The sequence below is a fragment of the Podarcis pityusensis genome (genome assembly GCF_964106645.2).
Source record: "Podarcis pityusensis genome assembly, chromosome: Z".
Taxonomy (NCBI): domain Eukaryota; kingdom Metazoa; phylum Chordata; class Lepidosauria; order Squamata; family Lacertidae; genus Podarcis; species Podarcis pityusensis.
In genome coordinates this window covers 14745153-14772609 of record NC_138044.1, presented here as the reverse complement: position 1 = coordinate 14772609, position 27457 = coordinate 14745153, and the positions used below count along the sequence as shown (strand labels likewise).

General features: G+C 47.0%; 2 protein-coding genes across 6 annotated transcripts in view; one reads left to right on the top strand and one right to left on the bottom strand.

Moving 5' to 3' along the window:
* Positions 1-101: 101 nt before the first annotated feature.
* CEL (carboxyl ester lipase) lies at positions 102-13970 on the top strand. The gene is made up of 11 exons (XM_080990634.1): positions 102-1133; positions 1538-1688; positions 3300-3422; positions 4968-5165; positions 5886-6016; positions 6951-7058; positions 8003-8120; positions 9289-9475; positions 10108-10311; positions 12583-12780; positions 13674-13970. Exons 1-11 carry the CDS (start codon positions 1074-1076, stop codon positions 13867-13869), a joined length of 1674 nt encoding a protein of 557 aa, XP_080846760.1. The 5' UTR covers positions 102-1073; the 3' UTR covers positions 13870-13970.
* A 1243-nt stretch (positions 13971-15213) lies between these two features.
* RALGDS (ral guanine nucleotide dissociation stimulator) overlaps positions 15214-27457 on the bottom strand; it is a 92197-nt gene continuing 79953 nt past the window's right edge. For 4 of the 5 annotated variants that reach the window (XM_080990607.1, XM_080990604.1, XM_080990606.1 and 1 more), the window contains exons 10-19: positions 25569-25646; positions 24819-24905; positions 23953-23985; positions 23316-23437; positions 21990-22085; positions 20493-20697; positions 20095-20181; positions 19732-19977; positions 19067-19181; positions 15214-18408 (exon numbers count right to left, since the gene is read on the bottom strand). In XM_080990607.1, the coding sequence (XP_080846733.1) occupies positions 18233-18408; positions 19067-19181; positions 19732-19977; positions 20095-20181; positions 20493-20697; positions 21990-22085; positions 23316-23437; positions 23953-23985; positions 24819-24905; positions 25569-25646 (1245 nt within the window). In that variant the 3' untranslated portion in view covers positions 15214-18232. The remainder of the gene's footprint in view (positions 18409-19066; positions 19182-19731; positions 19978-20094; positions 20182-20492; positions 20698-21989; positions 22086-23315; positions 23438-23952; positions 23986-24818; positions 24906-25568; positions 25647-27457) is intronic. The other variant, XM_080990605.1, reaches the window with a different exon arrangement.

Here is a 27457-nt window from a genome sequence, read left to right as displayed (position 1 = left end):
CCACCACATGTGGACTATGGACAATGTACCAAGTGTGGGGCAGCTCCTCTAGCGAAGGGGTGAGGTGCCAGGATGGATCATTGCCAGCTTCCTGGGTGTTAGGTACCACCTATATATGAGTTTTAGGGTAATTCTCTGCTGCTTGCCAAAATAGACTTAAAGGTTTTTTTTGTCCAATGTCTATTCCATTGACCTGGGTCAAATTCATAGCTGAAATCACATTCCCTTTGATGTTTAATAGGGTCAAGTGAACCCACCGATGCACTGAGTAGAATGCTATAGATTATGGATGTTATACCTGGGCCTTGTCCTTCTGTGGCTATTACAAGTCTTTCAAATGGGGCCATTGGCCTTGCGGCTGCCTTAGTGGTGAGTGGTAAGTTTGCTTACTGGGTTAGCAAAAAAAGTGCAGATTTGGAGAAGTAGCAGCCAAGGGGTTTGTAAGTGTCCTTATTTAGTCCATATTTCTTGGTCCGACAGTGGTGTATTTCTGTTATAAAAGTCACATGACTGGTATAGACCTTCTGTTCTCCATCTGGCCACATAAAATTGTCAAGAAGTGTTGTGAAATTGTGGGTGGGAGGCGAGGGCTGCCAGAGGGGACAGTGCAGGAGTTAGGAGTCCTGCCTTCTCTTTCCATGCATTAAGAATGGTTTGTGTGGATCACATTTGGAATGTTCTGAACGTTTGCTTTAAAGGGTATGCTGAGGTTGGAATTCCCTCAGTTCTGTTTTCAGTTGAATCTTTCTGAGAAACATAAAGGTGGGGATTGATCCTAGTTTTTCATCTGTGCTCACCTCCTCATTTATAACTCACAGCAAAGTTTGGATGTGAGAGAAGTACCAGCTGTTGAATGGATGGGGACAGAACTCAGCCTGTGTCAAGGTAAGTCTCAAGGTTACCCTCCAGTCACCCCACATTTACCTTGGAAGTTTACACCGTCTATTTGGCAGCCCCGTGGAACCTTCCATGACGATAGTGCCACTCTCTTGTCCCATGCAGAGATAAGTTGAGTTAGATTAGGGGTATAAAGGGACCTACCTGTACTGAAGAAGTCCCATTTGGAGTACACCATGGGTCGCTGGGAAGTAATGTGCCTTGCCCTCTGCCTGGGCGCAGTGGGGGCAGCAAAGGTAAGCATGGGCATCAAAATATTTGCTTAAGAGAGCACCACCAAGCTGCTGCTAATCAGGAATCAGGATCCAAAGAACCATTCTCTTAAATGGGATCAGAGGGGCTTAATTTTTTTTTAAGTGTTCTTATAGAGTTATACAAGTGGGTCCTACAACAAAACGTTGCAGCATGGAGCATTCTCTGTCTGAGACTCCCAACGATTCCATTCCATTCTCCCCCACTTAGATAGTTTTCTGTTTCTCCCTATGCTTAGTCCTCATTTGGCTGTCTTAGAGGGTTTCCACTGCCTAAGTGTCCATTTCCTTCTGCTGGCCCCAACTAAAAATTGTGTTTGTGTGGTTTGGCTATATAAGTAATGGCACATGAAACTCAAAATACATTTCTTCCCTTTTTGTTGGTTTAGCTGGGCATCGTGAACACGGAAGGAGGTTTTGTGGAAGGCGTCAATAAAAAGTTGGGCCTTTTCGGGGATTATGTGGACATCTTCAAAGGAATCCCTTTTGCTGCACCTACCAAGACTCTTGAAGACCCCCAGCCTCACCCAGGCTGGCCAGGTAAAGAGGGAGCGGGGGGGGGGGGGCGATGTCTGCACTTTCTTTTTAAACTTTTTTTTATTGTATTTTATTTTTTACAATGTCCGCACTTTTAACTACCAACAATGCCCCTATGAACATTCCAAATGCTGAAAATGGTTTCTACATTGTTATATTAGGAATCCTCACAAGAACCATGTGAGGTGCCCCCGTGTTGTTACTTCCATAATTACAGTGGGGTGGGGCTCAGATTGAGAAAACAGCAACTGGAGCTGCCATGCAGAAGTTCACCTGTTCAATCTCCTGTGACATATACAGGTACGGCTGGGAGAGACTCCTTGCCTGAAACCCTGGAGGGTTGCTGCCAGTTGGTGTAGACAGCACCGAGCAAGATGAACCAATGACTTGAAGCAATGCAAGGGAGAGTCCAATGTTCCTAAACTCCTTTTTACCCTGAGCTTAACCATATGGCCTAGCTGGAGTGACTCCCCTATGAGGAAAGGGTTATATCTTGATAAAAGGCGCAATGCAGGAGGACATGGGTCACCGATTTGACCTCTATAAAATAATTCAAAACACACTTATATGTGTGCGCTTCACTCTTGCCACATTCAGGGCCTGAGTTAATTTTTCCAGAGAGACCTGTCCCGTTGTCTTCCAAGCTTAAGTTGTCACTACCCAAAGTTGCTACTAAAAAGTTGCTAAAAAACTCCATACAATTTTGAGATCTCGTTTGGTCCTGGAAACAGATTCGGCTCTGTTAATTGAGGTGATATAACAATCTCCGGCTTAATAATGACTTTTAGACCAGAGGATAAACAATATAATTGCAACTTGTGCTGGTTTCAAGGGTTCTGTCCATGCACAAAAACCACATGTACCCAAACCTTTGGAGCCAAAGAGAATTTTCTGGCCTCCTGGAGCAGGTGCACTGAGCAGGCATCTCTCACAAGCAAGGCAGAGAGCTTAAAGCCTCTTTTTCGTGCTGAGTCTGCTTGGGTTATCCAGCTTAAAAAGAGCTTTTTAAGCTCTGCTTTGCTTGTGGGGAGGTGGGCAAGGCCCATTAGTTGCACCAACTCTGGAACTCTTGCATGAGATTTTGCGGGAACTTGGGTGGCCCTACAAGATCTCATGGAAGCCTCCCAGAGCTAGGAACTGGGCAGGCCTTGCCCCCACGAGCAAAGAGGATAACTTGAAAATTCATTTTGTACCAAGTAATCCCAAGATGCTTCCTTGGATTTAATGTGTGCCATTTCAACAAGCCCACCTTGAAATCATGCGAGTTAAATGTGTGTATGATACTGTCATACTGAACTCGCCTAGAAAAGCTTCACTTCTTTGGCATTTCTGCCATGCATGTTGTTAAGTTCTTATTACTTAAGAGCAACCACATTAACAGGCTGCTCAAAGTGATAATTGCCAGGGTGTCAAACACTACATGCCTTTTGTATTTACCTCTCTGTGTTAATCCCCCACTTTTGTTTTGATATTTCTTTTGCTGTATTGTGATTTTGTGTTTTTGTGTGTGTGTGTAGCTCAACCAGAACTATTTGAAAATATAAAACAAAACAAGCTTCCCTCTGGATGCCAGGCTGACAGTCCTGTACGTGTGTTCATCAATTTCTCTCTCAGGCACCCTGCAGGCCAAGGAGTATAAGAATCGTTGCATGCAGTCCACACTCACCCAGACAGATGTGCGTGGCACCCAAGATTGTCTTTATCTCAACATCTGGGTCCCCCAAGGGAAAAAAGAAGGTCAGTGTCCTTCAAAAAGGATATTGTTGAGTTGGAAAAGGTTCAGAAAAGAGCAGCCAGAATGATCAAACGACTCCCCTATGAGGAAAAGGTTGTAGCATTTGGGGCTTTTAAGTTTAGGAAAGGTGAGTGAGAAGTGACACGATAGATGTTTATAAAATTATACCTGGCATGGAGAAAGTGGACACCCCACCCCCCCAATCTTCTCTTGTAACACTAGAATTCATGGGCATCCAATGAAGCTGAATGCTGGAAAATTCAGGGCAGAGAAAAGTCCTTCTTCACACAGCACATCGTTAAACTATGGAACTCACTCCCACAAGAGGTAGTGATGATGGCCACCAACCTAGATGGCTTTCGACAAATGCAAAGACAAATGCAAAGAGGAGAAGGCTGTTCATGGCTACTAGCCGTGATGGCTACACTCTGTTTCCACGGTTGGAGGCAGCAATGATTCTGAATACCAGTTGCTGGAAACCACGGGAGAGGAGGGGGCTCTTGGGCTCAGGTCCTGCCTGCTGGTTTCCCATTTGCTTGCTGGCCACGGTGAGAACAGGATGCTGGACTAGGTGGGCCACTGGTCTGATCCAGCAGGGCTCTCCCGATGTCCTTTGGCTGATAGCTGAGGCAGAGCATGGGGTCTTGCGCAGATGTTTCCCTCACTCTGCAGTGGCATGTGTTAATTTGTGGGACAGAGAGCTATCGTTTTTGACTTTCATTGCACTAGGTGACAACAACAGCTTGCATGAGAGCTGGTGTGGGTGGGTGTCATGTGATTTCTTGCAGTGCCAAAATCGATATGCAACTGCTAGTTGCGAATGGGATCCGTTCCGGAGGCCCGTTCACAACATGAAAAGAGTGCAACCCGCAGTGGCGCGTCTGCACATGTGTGTGACGCTATTTTGCGCTTCTGCGCATGCACGAGCGGCGAAACCCGGAAATAACCCTTTCCAGTACTTCTGGGTCGCTGCTGGACGTAACCTGAAAGAACATAACATGAAGCAGACCTAACATGAGGTAACATGAGGTATGACTGTATCATTCCCCACTCTCCACTTATCCAGAGGAGGAGTTGCATCTTTGGGAATCCTCATAGAGGCATTGTATCCTTTAAACTGGGGTGGGAGGGGGACCTCAGCCTTCCAGCCCTCTCCCTCCCTCTGGCCATGGGGAAACTCTGCAGTTACATCCCTCACCAACCCTGCCTTGCACCCTCTCATAATGCCTCTTGCTTTCCTGGTTAGGGAACAGAGAACAGTGTGTGAGCGTGTGCAGAAACTAGTCCTGCCATACGAAAGGTAAAATTTACATTGGTTGCTTTGTCCACTTTTGCCTTTAGCCCCGCCCACCACTGGCATGTGGCTCCCAGGAGGTTACCCAGAAAAGAATGTGGCCCTTGGGCTAAAAAAAACTGCTCCGGCACTCCTGCTTTAAATGTTGTTGCCCCCATCAGTCATCAATGGATATTTAGGCAGAGATCTTTGAGTTCTGGCTTCCTGCTGGCTCACGCCTCTGCTTCTTCATCCCTTCCCCTTTCTGCTTCAGTCTCCACCAACTTGCCGGTGATGGTCTGGATATATGGGGGAGCCTTTCTCTGGGGTGGCGGCCAGGGACCCAACTTCCTGAGCAACTACCTCTACGATGGGGAGGAGATTGCCACCCGCGGAAAGGTCATTGTGGTGACGCTCAACTACCGGCTTGGACCCCTGGGTTTCCTCAGCACAGGAGATGCTAGCCTTCCAGGTAAGACCCTTCTTTGGGGGGATATTTCTCTCTCCCCCCCACCCCAGCTACAGTCCTTAAAGTTTGTTTTGCCATTTCCCTCCAACTTTTGCATTGGGGGCTTGGGAACCTGTGACTCTTCGTATGCTGCTGAACTGCAGCGCCATCATTCCTTTGATCGCTGGCCATGCTGGCTGAGGCTGATGGGAGTTGGAGTCTAGCAACATCTGGAGTGCCATCCCTGATCTAAGAAGAGGGATTCTTTAATAAGGGAATACCTTTTTCAGAGGCATCATTCCATGTCTTGCATGCCGCAGGAAATGTTCCTCCTTAATTCAGGGAAGGGGGATCTGTAGCCTTCCAGATGTTGCTGGAATACAGCTCCCATCATCCCTGACTGGCGGCCTTGCTGGCTGAGGCTGATGGGAGTTGAAGTCCAAAAACATTTGGAGGGCTGCTGGTTTCCCATCCCTGATCTACACCTACATGTGTATATGTACCTGACAACTGAAAATCTCACACAATACATCTAATCTATAAAATCTTATGGTGTTTTTTTAATGCTAAAGGTTCTTTGAGTTGCTTTTCCTGGTCTGACCTCACGGTGGTCTGGCTCAGAAAAGCCCAGCTGCGTATTTATTTAACTGAAATATTTATGTCCCACTTTTCTGCTTGACAACAGGCCTGCAAGCTTACTCCTAGGGGGTGTATGTGTGTATGACTCCAGCTCTTTTCTTTCAGGTAACTATGGCCTCAAAGACCAGCACATGGCCATTGCCTGGGTCAAGAGAAACATAAAGAACTTTGGAGGGGACCCCGACAACATCACAATCTTTGGAGAGTCTGCTGGGGCCGTCAGTGTCTCCTTACAGGTGTGGGGCCCTTTCCTTCTATTTCTTTTTGTTAAGGGTTTAATTTAATTTAAATTAAAATTTTCCTCGGTGTGGGGCTCTTGATTGGTTCAGGAGTTGAGTCACAATGTGTGGTTTTGTTATTGTGGGGAAAGAGCTACTGGAAGAATGAGTGGCAGTCAGGGAGTGGGATGGAATGCTGGGAGGTGCAAGGGACAGGGGGAGGGTCTGCTGGGAAACAGCAGCTTGGGGAAGGGCTGTAATAGCTCAGCGGTATAGAGCATCCCTTTATTCAGAACTTTGAGGACTAGAATCCTATTATATTTTTAGCAGAAAGGGCCAAAGCTCAGTGGTGTGGAGCACATACTTTGCATTCAGAATGCCCCAGGTTCAACAACTTTGCCAAAACAAGCTCAACAACTTTTGTGTCCGGATTTTCATTTTTTGAAATATGGCAACCCTAGATGGCAGCTTCCTATTCTCCTAAATAAAATAAGGACTAGAAACTTGATTCCCCGCCACAAAGAGAAGCTGAAATTTTCTGAATGCTGACCTCTTACCAAGTACAGTGGTACCTCGGGTTAAGTACTTAATTCATTCTGGAGGTCCGTTCTTAACCTGAAACTGTTCTTAACCTGAAGCACCACTTTAGCTAATGGGGCCTCCTCCTGCTGCCGCCGCGCAGCTGCTGCACGATTTGTGTTCTCATCCTGAAGCAAAACCCGAGGTATCATTTCTGGGTTAGCAGAGTCTATAACCTGAAGCGTCTGTAACCTGAAGCGTATGTAACCTGAGGTACCACTGTACTACCTTCTGAGCTTTATTTTTTTTTTTTGTCTTGGATATCAAGTCCTTCTTCTGCCGAGCATCACAACAGACCAGTTGTCTGACTCAGGATAAAGCAGCTTCCTATGATCTCCTATGACTGTCTTCTGTCCCTTCTCCTGCACTGTAGATGCTGTCGCCCTACAACAAAGGATTGATCAAGCGGGCTATCACCCAGAGTGGAGTCGGCCTCTGCTCTTGGGCCATCCAGAAGAACCCCCTCTACTGGGCTACCAAGGTAATGCAATGTCAAATTGGACAGTTTTCTCTCTTTTTTCAAAATGATTTAAAAAAATAAATAAAATCGGAGTAACACAAGAACCGCATCCACGTAACACGACAATAACAAAACAAGAAATTATCATGCATTGAATTCTGAAAAAATTAAAGATAAAATGGAGTGCTTTTTATAATGGTGAGAACTGATAACAAAGCAGAGACAAGTGTACAAAACAACTATGCCAGGGGAACAAAAATCCTTGGGAACCATATCTCCCCATAATGGGCACTGTGAACCTGGAGGGAGATGTTCGCTCTCCTAACATAAGATGAACTCAATGAAAAGGTACCAGGTGACTGAGAAATAATATTTAGATTTAACACATCTGGCCTGCTTGTTGTGCTCTTGTTCTTTTCTCAGACAGTGCCTGATTCCATACTTTACTTCCCCAGGCTTGGATGGTAAAAGGGGACCGATGCCTCCAGTGTTGTGCTATCTTCAGTTGGGCAGGAGTCACTAACAGAACAGTTAAACCTTTGCACAGCACTTTTTACATGTTGTATGGAAGAATTATGGATTTTGAAGGGATAGGCTGTGTTCCTTGGCTTGTGAGGTACAGCGGTACCTCTGGTTGCGAATGGGATCCGTTCCGGAGCCCCGTTCACAACCTGAAGAGAATGAAACCCACGTCTGCATGTCTGCACATGCGCAGGTCACAATTCGCCACTTCTGCGCATTCACGTGGCGTCATTTTGTGTGTCTGCGCATGCCTGAGCAGCGAAACCCGGAAGTAACCCTTTCCAGTACTTCCGGGTCACCATGGGATACAACCTGAAAACATGCAACCTGAAGCAAACGTAACATGAGGTATGACTGTACATGGTTTTCGGAAAATGCCCATTGTGAAGTGGTCTTGTTTGAACGTGAACTTACCTGAATTTCTCCTCTGACTCTTCTTGCAGGTAGCTCAGAAAGTCGGCTGCCCAACAGACAACACCACAAAGCTAGCGAACTGCCTCAAGGTCACCGACCCCAAGGCCCTGACACTTGCTTACCACCTAGAGTTGCTTAATCTGCGCTGTAAGTTGGACTTCAAGCGGTGAGGTGGGGCTGGGAATGGGTGCCTCTGTAAACTGTGAGGAGCAACAGTCTCTCCAGAGACTTCGGAAAGCTAAACAGAAGTGTCTTTTTAAAATGAATGCTATTTATTTATTTTGTAAAATCTTTATATATCGCAAAACTTTTAAAGCAGTTTATGAAAAGAATAAATATATGAAATTATATTTAAAAAATAAACCCTGTTGAAAGCAACAGTTAAAAGCCTTCAGCAAATAATTAAAACTAATGATAAGCTAAAAACCAGATTAAGAAATATTCCAACATTCTACATGTCTGTGGATAGGTTTGTCAAAGCAAACATGTTTTTGGCAGGTGCTGGAAAGGGTACAGCGAAGGCGCCAGCCTGTTTTCAATGGGCAGGGAGTTCCATAGTGTGGTTCCCCCCCCCCCCCATGTTTTAACATTGATTTTTGAAAAATATAGAATGAACGTTATGTGGCGCCTGTAACAAGGCCAGTTCCACACACACAAAAAACGCACAGATAGCACATAGGATTTGAAAAGTGGAGAGGATCTGGGAGTTCACCGAGCATGCTGAACATAGGAATTACTATTAAATAAGAAAAGGAAGAAGGTGAGCGCTATAGGCAGAGTATTAATTCCCATCCCAAAGTGTAAGATTTGCTCTTACAACAAGGTCCCTTGGAGGAATTCACAGTGGCCAACTTAGATGCCATTTCTAGGAAGCCCACAAGCAGGATCTGAGCATAACAGCTCTCTCCCAACTCGTGATTCCCTCAACGGGTATTCTGATAGTTATATACAGTTAACTTGTATATATTTAACTTGTGCACATCTGGCTTCATGTGCTTGGCCTTATTTGTTTATTTTTAATTAACAGGTGGTAGAAAGTGAGGGTGGGGGTCCAGGAGAAATAACCTTGGCAATCCCACCCGCCATTAAACCCAATGTATTTTGACTATACTCTGTTTTGACTTCAGGCATGATCCCTGGAACCACAGTCACCTATATATCATGTACTATTTACCGCCATAGCCATATCACAAGGACTAGAAATTTGCAGTTCAGTAGCTTTGCTGTAATATAGCATATGACATCCCTCCTGCAGGACACAGGACATCCCTTTCCTATCCTAAACAGTCCAATTGGTTCTCTCCTCCCCCTGCAGATCCTCTCGTCCATTACCTTGCCTTCTCCCCAGTGGTTGATGGAGATTTCCTCCCAGATAACCCAGAAAATCTCTTTGCCAATGCCGCTGACATTGACTACATCGCAGGGGTGAACAACATGGATGGGCACTTCTTTGCTTCAATTGACATGCCTGCTCTCAACCGCCCGCTAGTGAAGATCACAGCGTAAGGGGTGGGGTGGGGGAGCAAAGCCTGATTATATGTAGGTGGGGGAGAGGACAGCTTTGTCCTGTGGCATAAGACAGAGATGGGGAACACCCTTGCTCCTAATTTCCTAATTTATATCACTGAATTCAAAAAATGGGCGGTCATATCCAGTATGTAGGTAAAACTACTGATACACACATGTTTTAGAAACCACAAATTGGTGATTTTGACCAAAAAGAGTGAATCAACTTGTTGCTGAACACTTTAATGCTGAAAACCGCAACCTATTGGACAGGTTTTATGTTGGAATAGATCCAACATTAGCAAAAAGGGAGAACTTTTGGATGGGCACACAAACCCCTGGACGGTTGTGCCAGCCCTTGCTCAGCTTCAGCAGATGAAGCCCCCCTGTGCAGTCCACCCTCAAAACTCTAGGACTGCCACCTTGGAAGCTGCTCTCAACAGTTCTGAGAACAGTTGATGAAGGTGGAAGCTCAAACATCTTGCTATAAGAATTTGAAAATTTCTGTTTTGCTAGTCACTGTAATTAATAGATAAAAGGTTTTTTTAAGGGTTTAACTGCATCCTACCAGGATCCAGAACAAACTTGCCTGACGTGTGCTGTTTGATGCTTTTGTTCCTCTCTGCAGGGATGACATGTACCGTGTGGCTCAGGGTCTGACTGTGCAGAAGGGGGTGGAAGGAGCCAATGAAACCTTCTCCCTCTATACCCAGGTGTGGACTGACCACACAAACCAGGAAGTCATGAAAAGATCTGTGATAGACCTGGAGACAGACTACATATTTCTGGTGCCTACCCAGCAGACACTTAGTCTCCATTACCAAAATGCCAAGTGAGTGTTTCTGGAGGGTGGAATGAGTTGGTAGCTAGGGTTTCAGAGAGAGAGACTTGCTGGTCAGTCATTATCTCTGCTTACAGTGGTACCTTGCTATATGAACTTAATCCGTTCCGGAAGTCCGTTCTTAAACCAAAGCGTTCTTAAACCAAGGCATGCTTTCCCATAGCAGCGGGGGACTCAATTTACAAATGGAACACATTCAACAGGAAGTGAAACATGTTCTTATCCCAAGGCAAAGTTCACAAACCAAAACACCTACTTCCAGGTTTGCAGCGTTCTTAATCCAAGTTTTCATAAATTAAGCTGTTCTTAAGCCAAGGTACCACTGTATTTCCATTCTGTGTCCTCCTTTTTAGGGGGGGTTCTACTGCACTTGCAAGGAATTGATCCTTTAGTGTGGCAGCACCTACTCACTGGAACTCCCTGCCTATTGATATTAGGCAGACCCATTCACAGTACGGTTTTCAATGCCTGCTCAAAACTTTTTTGTTTAGGCAGACATGTAATTTTAATACATATATTTTTACCTATATCTGGATTAACATGTTCTTATGTCAGCTTGTTTCTTTAGCTCAGTTGGTTAGAACATGGTTCTGATAACACCAAGCTTGCAGGTTCGATCCCTGTATGGCACAGCTGCATATTCCTGCATTGCAGGGAGTTGGACTAGATGACCCTCAAGGCCCCTTCCAACTCTACAGTGCTATGATCAGTATTTATTTATTATACAGTGGTGCCTCGCAAGACGAAATTAATCCATTCCGCAAGAATCTTCGTCTTGCGGTTTTTTCGTCTTGCGAAGCACGGCTATTAGCGGCTTAGCGGCTATTAGCGGCTTAGCGGCTATTAACGGCTTAGCGGCTTTAAGAAAAAGGAAACAAACTCGCAAGAACTCGCAAGACGTTTCATCTTGCGAAGCAAGCCCATACGGAAATTCGTCTTGCGGAACGACTCAAAAAACGGAAAACTCTTTCGTCTTGCGAGGCATTCATCTTGCGGGGCACCACTGTATTTATTTGTTGCTTTTCCTCCCACTAAAGTGCCTCAAACCAACTTACACTGTAGAAACAAAGTTTTGTTTTCTGAAGAATATTTTACATTGCTTTATGTAAACCGCTTTTTCTGGGTGGCATAACAACTTCGGTTTTCTGAAAGGCAGACTTCCTCTTCATTTCCCGGAAAGGGTATTAAGATCAACAAATGAAACCCTCCACCCTCATTGTTCAGCCTGGACACTGAGATCCAGCTCCAAGAGTCTTCTGGCAGTTCCTTCACTGTGAAAATTGAAGTGACAGGGAACCAGGCGGAGGGCCTTATCAGCAATGGTGCCCATCCCATGGAACACTCTCCTGGCAGATGTCAAAGAGTTAAAACAGCTGTATAACTTTTCATAGACATATGAAGGCAGCCCTGTTTCAGGAAGCTTTTTCCTCCTTTCCCTCTGTGTTTTTGTTGGAAGCCGCCCAGAGTGGCTGGGGCAACTCAGTGAGATGGTTGCAGCATAAGAAATAAATTAATAACATTAGTTTTTCAAGGCCCAATTATTAATAGCTTGTGGTAAGGCAGAGATGACCTTTTCCTCTGGTGGCACTAGTGTTATGGACCGCTGTCCCTGCTGATGTACAAGATGATGTACCATCTGCACCGGTGTTCTGCCATCTTTTAAAGATGTACCTCTTTGCATTCCCCTTAATTTCTTGACCCCAAATCTCCTGTTTTAATTGCTATGCTGTTTAAACATGTTAACCACAAGTGTTGATATTTTAATGTTTTTAATGGGGCTATTTTATTGTGTATTTTAATTTTGACGTCCATTAAGCAACATGAATATTAAGGGTGTCAGTCCTCCTAATGAGTAGACCCGTTTTAATTAATGGACATAAGTTAGTCATGGATATTAATTTCAGTGGGTTAATCCTGAGCAGAATTAACATTGACTACAAAACCGAAGAAGATTGTGTTGGATACTAGTCCTACTTGGAGGAGACCCACTTAAAGTAATGGGCAAGACTTATTATTTATATTATATTTATTTATATCCTGCCTTTTATCCAGACTGGGACTCAAGGCAGCTTACACAAATAAAAACAAGACAGATAAAATATAGAAAGCTAAAATAATATAAAATATGTCCAGTAAGAATGTTGGGAGAGGAGTTTGAGTCCCAGTGAATTTTGCTGTTTCTTTCCTTACTCACCATGCCTTTCTCTCTCTCTCTCTCTCTCTCTCTCTCTCTCTCTCTCTCTCTCTACCCCCTCATTTTAGGAGTGCCAAGACTTACAGCTACCTGTTCTCCCAGGATTCGCGGATGCCTGTCTACCCCAGCTGGGTTGGTGCAGACCATGCTGATGACCTTCAGTATGTCTTTGGGAAACCTTTTGCCACTCCTTTGGGCTACAGAGCTCAGCACAGAAAGGTTTCTAAGGACATGATAGCTTACTGGACAAACTTTGCCAGAACAGGGTAAGGCCTGCTCGACTTTGTTGCCAATGTCCTTCTCCCAAACCCCTAAACACGAGACGTAGTCCTGTTCAGCTTTTAAAACCCTATTATTTCTCCCCGCTGCGAACCACCTGAAAATTGCTGAGGTCAGACCACTCTATGCAACTGACCTCATTGCTGAGCGGTTTCTATCTTCAACCCAAATATCTCCTCCTGTAACAAGCCCATTTAAACTGGTTCTATCCTCAGGTGGCAGAAAAAAGAACAGTCTTCCTCTCAATAACAGATGATGGGGAGCAACTGGAAAGGGGCTGCTTGTAGGCTTCCCATTGAGACACCTGCAATGGACACAGTGAAAGCAGGATGCTGGGCCCTTTTTGCTCTGATCCAGCAGTCAGGCTCTTGGGTTCTTAGTGGTATCATGTCCCATGTCTCCTTTTATCCAGGCTGAACAGACCTAGTCCCTTCAGCCTTCTCTGCATAAGGACTATTTCCCATACTTCTGACACCTTTGCCCCTGTTTGTCTGAATCAAGGATAGTCAATATGGTGCCCCCAAGATACCGCTCCCATCCTCCCTCACCACTGGCCAACCATGGCCAGGGCTGATGGAAGTTGTAGTTCAACAACTACACCATGTTGGCTGCCTCTGTTCTAAATTTGGAACACAGGAAGCTGCCTTATACCATTATCATAGTTTTGGGCCATTTAGTTCAGTATTGTCTATATACTATCAGCAGAGATGCCATTGAGGTTTGAACCAGGAACCTTCTGCATGCAAGACTCTACCGCTGAGATACAGCCCTCCTTGCCTCATCTTATGAGATGCTTAGCGACTTATATTACTTAAGCTGGTACTGTGCCAGTCACAAACCTTCCACTGAGTGTGTGCTTGTATTCTTCACCCTTTCCTAGTGACCCCAACAAAGGGGAATCGGAAGTCCCCATTGGGTGGGTGCCTTATGATACTCAGCACGGCTACTACCTGGAGATCAACAAGGACATCAACTACGAGTCAGTGAAGCAAGGCCTGAGAGCTCCTTTCGTGAATTTCTGGACTGTCGCCTACAGGAGCCTGCCAGACGCACCCGTCACCTTGGATGAGAAGTAGAAACTACTTGGGAACCGGTCGCTGCCATTTGTCCAAAAACCAAAACCAACCAACCAACCAACCCAGATTCAGAATGAATAAATAAATCAATCTTAACTCTTTGCAGAGATTGTGAGTTTATTTGTTCTTTGCCCTTATTCATAGACCATTCATCCAACCTCTGCTTACAAACTTCCAAGGATTGTGTCTCGCCTTTAGAATTCTGGCCATGACACCAGCCCCAGTAGATCTTCTTGCTCTCTGCAAGAGTTAATCCATGCTTGTACATGACTGCTTGCTTGGCTCCAAATGAGGTGCCCCACTGAAGGCAAAACGCACACCAGTCACATAATTAGGAGGGAGGGGATTCATGGACAGAAAGCAGAGTAGCAGCCCCTCTGAAGGGAAGTAAACTGGCTACATCTCTGATATCTGAGGGACGGAATGTGCCAATCTGTCTTCTTCCAAGGACCATTGTATGGCTACACAAATCCAAGAGACTCACCCTGAAAGAGGAGTTGTCCGCTGGGTCCATGGACTTAGGCCCATTAGTTCCATTCCGTCTGTTTCAGCATCACTTCAGTTATCTACAGTGCTTTTTTTCTAGGGAGTCGCGGGGGGACGCAAAACCCTAAGCATTTTGTGAATCTAAGTTTGGCCTCATTGAGGGGCAGTATTTCAGTATGAGTAGGAAAATGAGAGTACCCCTAAATATTTTTTAAAGAAAAAAAAGCACTGGTTATTTATAACCCTACAATAACATTCCAGTAGGAAACTATGAAAAATTATTTGTTTTATTTATGTCATATTTCTTACTGTTGTTTTAACTTCAGGACAGTTGAAATTTTAAAAATATGTGTATAGCCTGACTCAAAAGTTTCAATTTCTATGCAGTATAAGATAAAGTAGCAGTTCCTTTTCTCGTTCTCCAGCTAATCAGTTTCATTGGATGAGCCCACCTGAATTAACAGTGTTACCAGAGGGGAGGAAAGTAACACCTTTCTACCTACCCCATGCAGTTTTTTAAAAACTAGCCTGCCTCTCCCCACTCTGTTAAATGAAGTGGTGCTTCCAGGTGAGAATTGATTGTGGGCTCAGCGTGGTTCATGCCACCGTCATCTGAACACCATCCTGGTGGTTATTGTTTTCCTATTCCCATGTTAAGTGTGGGGGAATACAGGACAGCATTTTGTAGAGGACATTGTGGAAAACTCACATGAGCATCAGTGAATGAACTTACGTACATGGCAGGGAAGCACCCAAATCCCAGTTCTTAAAGCCTCTCCTGCTTTTCCAGTTCAATAGCATCCTTTCAGGGGGGAATAATTGTTTGCTCGCGGCACAAAGAAGCTGGGAACAACTTGGTCCTTTGCCTCAAAATCAGCATTTTTATTGAAAAAGGCTAATTGCATTGCTGTATACAATCACACCAGGTAGTGTGCTACTTCAAGGAAATTGGTACAAAATATACCTCATGTACAGTCACCAACATGGACCACACACTCACGTACACACACACACACACACACACACACACACACCCTAGCAGCTGTGGACTCTGTTGTCACACTCCAATGAAAAGTAGGGAGAAGCAGCAGCTGTTAAGGAAAAAAGCTTCAGGAAGAAGTGTTTGTGCAGTGAGGAAGAACTGGGTGTGGGGAGGAAGTTTCTGGAAAAGGTACATGTATAAAAAGGATTTAGTGGAAGCCTAGCAGGGAAGCAGTGTCACAACTCCAGGCCTGAGGCCTTTTTTTGTGTGCACAAGGATTTTGTGGGTGAACAGGAAACCTGGTGCAGGTCTAGCAAAAAGTTCTGCACTGGCTGATCCACAGAGAGAGTCCTTGACAATGGCTGGCAACAAAGGCCACAGATCCCCATCCTCCCAGCTGGCAGCAAAAGGGGATGGAGACAAAAAGGAAGCTATTCTGTTGCTTAAAGCCACCAAGAGCGAAAACGCAAGGAAGCCGCTGTTCTACAAAATGGATGGGGGAGTATCTTCCAGCGTTTGTCTAAACAAGAAGAAATAAAACCTTATTTACAGGATCAACACCAGAAGCAGATTGGACAGTAAATGTGGGATAAAGATAAGACAGCCCACTGCTGCCTTCAAGGAGACTATTCACTCCCTTCATAGGCAGAGCAAAGCCGATTGCCTTTCAGATAATGCTGTTTTGGTGTAGGGTGGGGGTGGGGTGTTTTAAAAGAATCCCAAAAACCCTGGGCTTATAAAAACAGGTCTGGCAACTGGAAAATTAACAGCCCTCTTTTCTATGAGATCCTGAGCAAGAAAGCAGATGACTTCTGAGGATTAGGTTAAGAGCAGCTCTCATAAGGCTAAGCCAAGAAGGTGCCCTTTAGCTGATGCTTGGCTCCCTACCTTCAGATGAATGGCACCACCTTAGATAGGCCAGCTCTAGAGCCAGAAATTGCAAAGCCTGCACAGACAAAGGTGTTGCAGATTCTCAATTACTTACACCTCATCCACTCCCATGTTTCTAGCTGTGCTCATTGTGGTTCTTTTTAAAACAAACAACTTTCCCGTTAGTCGCTTGTACCAAGTGTATCACTAAGGCTGCTCCAATGGAAGTCCTGAGGACTCTAGCTTAGTCACTTTTATGATTATGAGTGTGCTGTGGGTCTGTTTGCTCCCTCCAGTCCTATAACCACAGTGACACAGACAGACGCAAGCTCACACAGAGCGCAAAGGAGGCAGCAGAATTTTGGAGCTTGGAGAGGATCTGCATGGCCTCTTCGTAGTGTTTAGTGAAAAGCTCATGGCAGTATTTTAGTGGTAAAGATAAAATCAGAAGACATTTTCCCTTGCCATGTGGGGGAGGGGGTGAAGGTGGTTTGGGGGACACCTGCAGATAAAATAGGCAGTGGTCAGGAATGATGTGAGTTAAGAGTCCAGCAACTTTGGGGGGTGGGGAAGGCAAAGGTTCACCCTCCTTGTGCTAAAGCACTTTTGACTCCACCCAAGAAACCCTGTCTGAAATGTCCTGTAAGTTTCAACAAAGGAGTATGTAGCATATTCCCCCATTCATACACTCAAAAGGTCTCACACAATTCAAAAACATAAAACTGACCACGCTAACGGATATTTAAACAGTGTTAGTAAAATGTACAAATCCAACCAGTCTATTTACACAAGCAATAAATATTGGGGGTGGGGTGGGGTGGAACATTAGTAAATTCATTTTGAGATTCTCTTTACAAAAAAAAAAATCTGATCACATCAGACAATAGTCCACAGACCCTACTTCACTGTCAAAGGTTCTTAGTCCATTAAAACACACACAAGAAAAAAACTGGAGTGGCACTTCCCAAGAGGGAGGGGGGCAGTTTCCTTGCAACCCTTTAGAGCAAATCACTTAGCCCTCCTCCCACCTCATCCTTCTCTCCACCCAAGGTCCTTATTTACAGTGTGTTTTGTACAGAAACCAACTTCCTTCAACTCCTGCCTCTGTTGGCCAGCGGAGGCGTTTTGTCATAGAAACACGCTTGCCATTTTTGATCTTTGGTGGAGGCTCTTAATAGAAAGGGGAGGGGGAAGGAGTTTGGAAAAGTTCAAAAAAGTCTTGAGTGGGTTGACCCTATTCTGGCACAGGATCCACCTTCGCTGGTGGCCTTAAATCCACACGAGGAATCCACAGGGCCCTCCATGTGGACAGGCAGCGGTGGGGGAAAGTTTCAGACTCCTGTTGAGGACAAAAAAGTGCATTTCTGGACCAATTCCAGGCAGTGAGTTCGCTTGACCAGGACAACCAAGAAGGAACTGTATCCAGGAGCATGGAAGATGAAGACAGTCACTGTCCCACACATGGGCTCGCCCCAATCTCCTGAACTCCCAGTCTCCAGCCTCTGCTCGGGTGCATCTTAGCAGAGAACGGAGAAAGCAAGACCCCCTTAGCAGCACCACGCTGATCGGTGTAGACACCTAAGGCAGGCTACGGCTTCAGGCAGCCACATAAGCTTGGCTTGCACCATGGAAAGGTGTGTTGTTGTTTTTAAATGGAAAATAAAAATGTCCTCCTCGTTGTTGTTGTTTTTAAAAAAGACGAGATGCAGACCTGATTTAAAGGCAAGGGGGGCCAGCTGCTGCCAACGCAGAGAGAGAGAAAGCGCGAAGAGCAACGTGCAGGAGCGGCGTTGCTGCTAAGGGTTCCCGCTTCCAATTTCCAGGGTTTCGGCTGGGGCACCTCCTTGGCAAGATGGAGAAAAGGGTCAAGGCTGCCGGGCTGGGGAGATCAATCACATCATCTCTCACACACCTGCCCCCAACCCCATGGCGTTTAAGACAGACTGGTAGCCAAGAGTGGAACAGCACTGAGTTGGTGAGGGGGCAAAGCCCGTGGGTGGGGCAGGCGACCCTCTGCCCCAGGGGTTAGAAGATGCCTTTGGCAATTTTGAGGCCTTTCTGCTTCATCCGTGGCAGCGTGGAGCTCGATCCATGCTTGATCTTGACGGCCTTGGAGAAGCCTCTCTTCTTGAGCACAAAGTCGTAGTTGGCAGCAGAGTTCATGGCGTAGAAGACATTGGCGTTGTCCGGGATTTTCAGTTCTAGGAGGATAAGGGGAGGGGAAGCGAGAGAGAGGGAGAGTCAGGTTCAAGGACTGGGCTTTTAAGGAGATGCTATGGAGAGGGGACGCTGGTGGCACTGTGTGTTAAACCACAGAGCCTAGGACGTGCTGATCAAAAGGTCGGCGGTTCGAATCCCTGCGACATGGTGAGCTCCCGTTGCTCGGTCCCTGCTCTTACCAACCTAGCAGTTTGAAAGCGCGTCAAAGTGCAAGTAGATAAATAGGTACCGCTCCAGCGGGAAGGTAAACGGTGTTTCCGTGTGCTGCTCTGGTTCACCAGAAGCGGCTTAGTCATGCTGGCCATATGACCTGGAAGCTGTACGCTGGCTCCCTCGGCCAATAAAGCGAGATGAGCGCCGCAACCCCAGAGTCGGCCATGACTGGACCTAATGGTCAGGGGTCCCTTTACCTTTACAGAGAGGGGAACAGCTCCAATTCCCACCAGCCCCAGCCAGCATGGCCAATGGTCAGCATGGCCAACCAGGTACCCAAATTGGAAGCCATGAGCAGAACTCTTAGCTGCAGTGGCACTTCTTCGGACTTGCGATTCCCAGCAACTGGCGTTCAGAGGCCCACTGCCTCTGACAGTGGAGGGAAAACATAGCCGTAATCGTGGCTAAGTAACCACAGCACCTCACCTCTCTCTTCTGAGATGATCTGAATGAGCTCATAGTCCTCTGGCCGGTCCCCATCCAGATTGTGTTTGGCCATGGCTTTACGGATCACAACCGGGGTCTTGTCCTGGCTGGTTACCTGGAAAATATTAATGTAAAAACAAAAACCCACATTTAGGCAAGCACCTACTCTTGAATGCAGAAGGCCCCAGGTTCACTTCCCCGAGGGGCTTGGAGGTAACCTTCCTTGAAACTGTGGAAAGCTACTGCCTGTCAGTGTTGACAGTACTGAGCTAAATGGGCCCATGGTCTGGCTCAGTATAAGGCTTCCAACGTTCATCAGGAGCATCTAGAGTTCAGTGGGCAGAGGATCTGCTTTGCATGCAGAAGGTCCCAGTTCAATCCCTGGTGTCCCCTGGTAGGGGTGAGATAGGACTCCCTGCCTGAAATCCTGGAGAGCCTCTGCCGGTCAGTGTAGGAAGTACAAAGGCAGATGAGCTGATGGTCTGACTTGGTTTAAAGCAGCTTCCTAAGGACTAGCACAGAACATTTGTTGAACGGATATCCTTGGCTGGCTCTTTACATTTGCACCCAAAAGGCTTCCTGGAAAAACCGTCCGGATTTCTAACTGCACCCAACTACCCACCTCACAGAAAAACAAAGACCCCTCCTCGTCAAGAGACCCTCACCAGAATGCTCTTGTACATGTTTCCATTCTCCACGGCCAAGCTGACCCGGATGATGCAACAGTCGTCAATTTGCTGGTTATAGAGGGGCAAGGAGAGAGAGGAGTAGCTGGAGATGCCTGAGACAGAGCGCTTGTGGGTGCGAGAGGCCGTCACCGGCGTGGAAGAGACAGAGGAGGAGGATGCGCTACTCGAACTCGAGCCGATTCCAGAGGTGTCCAGGGAGGAAAGCGAGGTGGATTCCCAGAACTGCGGAGGGAGGAGAGAAAGAGGGGAGAGAATTAAAGGGCTTTATTTAAGCCTCCTGCAACACAGCGGGTGTTTCCTTTTCTGCCTCCCCAGGTATTCCTTATTGAGAAAAATCACCTTTCTACTACAGGCAGTGCTCAGGGGCACCCCCTCCTGGCCAGAAGCGGAGTTGAACGTCTGGGCGTCCAGGGCGGGAAGGTAACACTAATGGGGCGGGATAAATTACATTTCAGAAACACGCGGTGCCTCGCAAGACACAGGCCCCTCCCACCTCGAGCGCAGGAGGGGGAGGGGCTCATATCAGCTCCACCCACCCACCCCACCCACCGCCAACAGCCTCTGAAGCCTGCTCCCTACAGGCGTTTGCCTTGGGACAGAAGGATTTCCAGGCCTGTCTGTTCCAAAACCTGCCCCCCGCCCCCAAAGCGAAAGTAGGCCTCTCCCCCAACAATGGGGCGCACCTGCCACCTGCCCCCCTGGGCACAAGCGGGGCCTAGTGGGACGCTGTGTTGTACCTTCTTCTCTTGACCCTCGGGAGAGTCGGGGATGAAGCTGATGTTGATCTCCTCCACGTCGGAGCTGCTGGAGCCGGCTGACGTGACACTGACGGAGTCAGCCATGTCCCCACTGCACAGGTAGGGACCGCACTTCAGCTGGTCAAAGGACTTGGAGTGGGAGCTGCCGCTGGCACAGGAAGATTCAGTGCTGGGGGCCTGCCGGCTGGGAAGAACAAGGAAAGCAAATAAGCACCTTTCAGGAAGGGGCCCAGGTGGCTCAAGGGTAGGCAGAAGGCCCCAGGCTCACTCCCCAGTGACATCTATGTTCCCTGCCTCAAACCCTGGAGAGCTGCTGCCGGTGAGTGTAGACAGTATTGTGCGAGACAGGAACATTCTAAGCTAGGCCAGTGGTCTATTAAAATGAGGCTTCAGTTCAGAACCATGAGGACTAGGATCTTACATTGTTTTTAAAGGAAGAGCTCTAGAATGCAGAACTTTGCAAGCAGAAAATTGCATGCTCAATCACCAGCATCTCCAGATAGGCTTGGCAGAGACTGCTGCCAGTCAGTGTAGATAATATTGGCTAGAGCCATGGTGATGTAGTGGTTGGAGTGTTGGACAAGGACCTGGGAGACCAAGGTTTATATTCCCCCTTCAGAGGGTCCCAGGTTCAATCCCTACTGGCCTTGGGCTTAAAATAAAATAAGGGTACTCAAGCCAGTAGGATGTTAATTAAAATTGCATTAACTAGCCTTGGGTCCCCAGATGTGGTTGGACTGCAACTCCCATCATCCATGACCAAGCTGGCTGGGGATGATGGGCGTTGTAGTCCAACAACGCCTGACAACCCACTGTTACAAGTAACCCCTCTAAGCTAGCCCATCCCCAAAGTTGGAGGAAAAATTCAACTCCAGTCTAGTTGACTTCTGGAAGGGGCCAAGGTGCATTCTTGGCTTGTGCCTCATGCAGCAAAAGAGAGCGAGAGCGAGAGAGACTTCTGCTAGCCTCAGTATAAAGGCAGCTTCTTCCTGTCTCCTCAGGTTCTTGACGACTCCTCCTCTTTCACCTGAAGGCAGCCACTGCAGCAGTGGTACACTCTGGTGTAAGATGCCAGCTCCACTGGGCACCTCCTGCCCCTGAACTGTGCCAGATGGTCATTATAGGAATGTCTATGCCTGAGTTTAGATTTTTATTTTCCTCTTCCCTCCTTGTCCCTTTTTCCTTATGTGTTGTGGAGGGCTGTTTTTTGTTTGTTTTTCAAGAAGATTGGAAACCTGTGGGCAGGGACTGTCTTGTTTTCATTGTATTATAAGCTGCTCCGGGAGCCATTTTGGCTGAAGAGCAGGGTACGAGTGTTCTAAATAAAGACATAAATAATAAACAATTTCTGCAGCCAGGGTGTCTCTCAAAGCTGTTTTCTAGCCCCAACTTGTTTTAAGCTGGCTCTTAAAATGAGGGCTCAGAGACGCCCCTGGAGCAACACTGCACTTTGGGATCGATCGATCAAGGACTCACTCGCTCCAGCGCTTGATGATCCCTGTGTTTTTCTTCGCCTTCAGGGTGTTACTGGCTGACTCCGACAGGGGCTCAATCTCACAGGAGAGGCCATAGCTGGAAGCAACAGAGGGAAAGGACACTGGTTGGTGTTTGCATCAACTCTGAGCTTCTTGCCTCAAGAGATGTTCTCTTCACCCTCCTGCAGGATGGGGGAGACTTCAGGCCCAGGGGTTCCAAAGTGGCCTCCCAGGCTTCTCTGTCCGGCCCTCCAGACTCTCTTCCTGGGCTCTGCCCTCCCATTCACAGGCCACACCCTTTCACCAGCCCTGCTCTTGGAAAGGGGGCAATGCCTCTTGCCTGCCTACATGGAGAGATGTGGGGGTGGGCATAGCCTACAGTGTAAAAGGTGAGAGTGGTATCTGTTGCTCCACTCACTTTCACCTCTGGCCTTGCCCACCACTGACCTGCTATCCCTGGGAGGTTGATAATGATCATACACAACACTTGACTGGAAAAGGTTCCTCACCCCTACCCTAAAGGTAAAGGTAAAGGAACCCCTGACCATTAGGTCCAGTTGTGGCCGACTCTGGGGTTGTGGTGCTCATCTCGCTTTATTGGCCGAGGGAGCCGGCATACAGCTTCCGGGTCATGTGGCCAGCATGACTAAGTCGCTTCTGGTGAACCAGAGCAGCGCACGGAAATGCCGTTTACCTTCCCGCCGGAGTGGTACCTATTTATCTACTTGCACTTTGACATGCTTTTGAACTGCTAGGTGGGCAGGGGCAGGGACCAACCTTCTGATCAGCAAGTCCTAGGCTCTGTGGTCTAACCCACAGCGCCACCCGCGTCCCTCACCCCTACCCTACCTGATACGTAATCCTTTTTTAAAAAAAGGACAAGTTTCTGGTCCTCAAGAGGAACAGCGATGAAGCTGTAATTGGAGCCTACTATCGAAAGCACCCCAACTAAGCAGGATGTAAGAAGAGACTGGTGCTGGATCAGGCCAAACAGTGGCCTCAGTGTGAAGCCCCAGGAACTGAGCACAATGGCCACTCTCCCCACTTGTGATTTGCAGTAACTGGTATTACCTCTGACAGTGGAGGTAGGGCACAAGAGTCCTGCTGGATCAGAGCCAATGGCCTATCTAGTCCAACATCCCATTCTCACAGTGGCCAACCAGATGTCCCAATGGGAAGCCTGCAAGCAGGGCGTGAGCACAAGAGCCCTCTCCCCACCTGTGATCTTCAGTGTTCAGCAAAATAACTTTCTTGGACTGGGGAAGCACATTGGGGGCAGCCCCACGTGATTTAATATTTGAGATGAGGGGGGAAGGAGAGGGCTCACCTCTCTGCCTCACTGAGCCGCTCGATGCTATGGAACCAGACCACAAAGCGATCTTCCTGCGTGAAGTTGTAGTTGTTGCAGGCTGACTGGAGCAGTTTGATCTGGGCGATGACTTCAAACTCCTGCAGGTGGAGAGTGGGGGGAAGCAGGGTTAAGCTTGGCTCTCCATACACTTCCTTGCTAGCCCAGAAATAACATTGTAAGGGGTCCTACGGCACCCTTCCCTGACCTGTAGCCTTCCAAAGTTTCTGGACTACAACTCCTATCAGCCCTGGCTGATAAGTCACAAAGCGTATAAAAAGTATTAATGAAACAGGGCAGAGTGCTGTCGTTTAGGGTGCCTGCCAGCCACTTTCCCATCATACTCCATTCCATCTCCCAGCCAGCCATGCCCTCTTCCCAGTATACTCCATTCCATCCCCCCACCCACCTCCAATTTCTAGTTCCCCAACCCCACTGAGCTATAGAGAAATTCTATGGCCATTGAGAATGCTCAGTGCTTGGAAGCCTCAGTTTGGTATGCTGGTTTTATTCTCTCCCTTGTTTACGGCTGCTGCACTTTATTGAGAATTTAAAGCCACCTATAAAACGTTTGCTATTCATCATAAAGTTGGTTAAAAACAACAACAGTTCTCACCTTCCTCCTTTTCTCAAAGTTGATCAGGCCAGCCTGGATGAAAAGAAAAGCAGGTCGTTAAAACCCAGTGACTGTCCCACCCCCCATCCCCAGCTGCCCACCGGTTCAATTTCTGAGTATCCAAAATATGGGAAAGCTTTAAGAATAGGTACGTTTGCAGAAAAAACAACAAATTCAAGGACCTAATCAGAAAACTGTACTTTTCTGCAACCATCATTGGATTGTTGCTTTTTAAAAGGGAGAGTAGAGTGTGTTCTAAGCATGATGTGATTCGTAAAAAAGGATTATGAAATGAATCTGGAGATGCCAGAGATTTGAACCCAGAACCTTCTGCATGCAAAGCAGATGCCCTACCAATGAGCCACAAGCCTTTGCTGTACTATGTTTAACAGGGGTGAGGAACCTATGGCCCTCCAAATGTTGCTGGAGTCCCATCAGGCCCAGGCAGCATTGTGTAATGGTCAGAGGTGATGGAGAAAACCACAAGACTCATTTCTCAATGGCACTTGCATTTCAGATTTTCAACTGTACGCCCCTCATGAGCAGGGACTGTTCTCGTTTTGGTGATGCTGTTTAGGCTTGCAGTTGAAATGGTTTCCCAATAACAAAAAAATGCATTTAGGCACCCTTTTAAAAGCTGTAGGAAGCAACAAATGTCCACCAGGGGGCAATGTGACTACAGGTAAAAATATCTGCTCATCTGAGACTCTTAGGGAGACCTTATAAGGTTCCATCATGGAAACATTAAGCAGTGGTGTGCTATTTCTTTACAGGAAAAAAATGAGTGCAACAGGGAATGTGGCAAAGGAAAGATTAGTTTGCTTGAAAGAGGGAGTGGGGGGGGGGGAAGGCTTGGTGATACTTACATCCACGTAGTCCTTCATGGCTGTGTCCAGCATCACTAAGTCAGTGAGGAAGGTGCCCAGGTAAGGGATGGTGCCTTGCATCACGCCCTGTAACAGGAGCCCAGGGGTTAAGATCGCTGAGACACACCAGGACCAAAGGTTCCACAAAATATGGAGTGCACCAAGGTCCCCTGGGCTTGATCTAGGAAGAGGTATTCCCTCCACTCTCATTATAGGGGCAGCCTTCCATCTCTTGCTAGCATAAAGGAATGCTGCAATTTAGATCAGCAGGCCCCTAGCCCTCCAGACATTGCTGGACTACAACTCCCATCATCCCTGATTATTGGCCAGAGCTAGCAGCAAGGGCTGATGGGAGTTTGAGTCCTGGAGGACCACAGAGGTTCCTTACCCCTGGCTTAGAAGGATCAAGCGAGAAGGTGAAATGAAAAACCTATTTCTCTAACCAAGAATCTGAAAGTCTGCTGCTATCTCCAAATAGCCCAGACTGATGAATCTGGCTTGGTATTTCTTTATTGCATTTATATCCCAACTTTCCTCCACGGAGCTCAAGGTGGCATACATAGTTCTCTTCCTGTTCTACCCACACAACAGCCATGTGAGGTGGGTTAGGCTGGCCTGAGGCTACGCAGTGAGATTCCAGTGAGGATTTGAATCCTGACCTCCCAAGTCCTAGTCTAGCACCTTAACCACTACAACACACAGCCTCTCTGGTAGAAAGCAGTGTCCTATAAAACACCATATTTGACTCACCATCTCCCGCTGCTGCTGCTGCCGTTTCTGAGCCCTCTTTGGGTTAATCTCTAGGGTGGCGAACTTGGACGTCCCCTCCTGCATTGCCAAGGAAAGAGACACAGGGAACCATTAATATGAGAGTCTGGGTGTACAGCTTTCTTTTGAGATGACTGCAGTAATCATCAATAAACCAGAGTGGCAGGAGGGCCAAAGCTCAGTCCCTGGTGGCATCTCCAGGTAGGCCTGGAAAAGACCATGCCCCCCTGCATGAAACCCAGGAGAAGTGCTGCCAGTCAGTGTACACAATACTGAGCAAGATGGACTGAGCATTTAACTCCGTATAATGAGGATCTGACTCAGTAGAAGACAGCTTCTTATTTATTTCAACCTCTTATTCAGAAACACGAGGACTAGAATCTTAGTTCATTTTTAGGGGAAGGGCCATACCTCAGTGCTACAGCATATGCTGTGGGTGCATTAGGTTCAGTCCCCAATGGTATCTCCAGGTAGTGCTAGTGCGGCCCAATGCACAGCCAAGGGCCACAGGTGGACCTCAAAACCTTTTCTGGAAGCTCTTGGCAACATTTAACACTCCCCCCCCAAAAAAAAACTCCTTGCGCTGCCTTCCCAAAGCTAGGTAAGCAAGGTGCTGGTTTGGAGAAGGCAGCACAAGGGCTGGGGGCATCAAATTTTGGCCTAGGTACCCCCATGTCAAAATAGTATTGCCGCCCACCCAGTATGAAAAGTTGGACAGTCCTGGTAGAAAGGCTTCCTGCTTTAACCCCTGGGGAGCTGCTGACGGTCAGCCTAGGAAATACTGAGCTTGATAGATCAACGGTCCGACTTACAACCAGTATCAAGCAGCCTCCTATATTTCCTATGCAACAGTTTTTATATGTGCAATTGTATTGTTCATGCACGTTTAAAGTAGGCTTGAAGAATCAGGCTTTCTGCAGTTGGGGAAGTGATGGGGAAATGCTTTGAAAAATGTGGATGACGGATTAAAGGGGGTATGACTAGATGACCCTTTAAGCTCTAAAATTCTATGATTCTAAGATGCGTAGTCACACAGTGCAAGCAGATTAATGCTCACTTTCGTGTAAGAACACCACCATTAAATCAGAGCAAATGATCAGTAGAGGCCAGATTATGATCTACGCTCTGAAGAAACTCTGTTCAAGAAAAGCCAGAATCAACTGATCGTCTGCAGGAATCCTGGGTTAATAGAATCATGGAAGCAGGAGAGCATTTAAAAACTGACTACAAGGTGGGGTGTCACCCAGGCTCCGGGTCGCAAACCCCGCCCATCGCTTAGATGGATGAGCAGTAATTCTGGGAAAGCTTTGATTGCAAGTCTGCTGATAAGAAAAGGGAATCCCTCTGGGATGACTCAATCAGTCCAGAACCAGATGATAACTCAGGATCATGGGTTTGAGCTGCACATTGCGCAAAAGATTCCTGCATTGCAGGGGGTTGGACTAGATGACTCTCGTGGTCCCTCCCAACTTTACGATTCTATGATTTTCTCCTCCCTGGTACTTATCTCTCACCCTCATCATCCTCACAAGGGGACTCCTTAGCAGCTGAGCCCAGGAGGTGCCCAAGCCAAGCAGAGAAGAACCTAAAAACAGCTGCCTCTGCCCGGTTTGCTGCACAACCCATTCCCTAGCAGAAGAGGGGGATGGGAAGATCTCTCTGGATTTACAGTAGATCAACAAAAGGTTTCTGGTTCTCAGGTCACTTCCAGACATCCTGTTTCTTAAGCCTTCATCCTGATTTGTTTGCACCAAGTTATTGTGAGTTTTAAAGATAACTGTTTTGCTGAGCATTATGCTGGGGAGTTAAAAGCCATCCATTATTTACTGAGAGTTATTCCTTGAAGCTTGCCCAAGGTCACACTCAGGTTG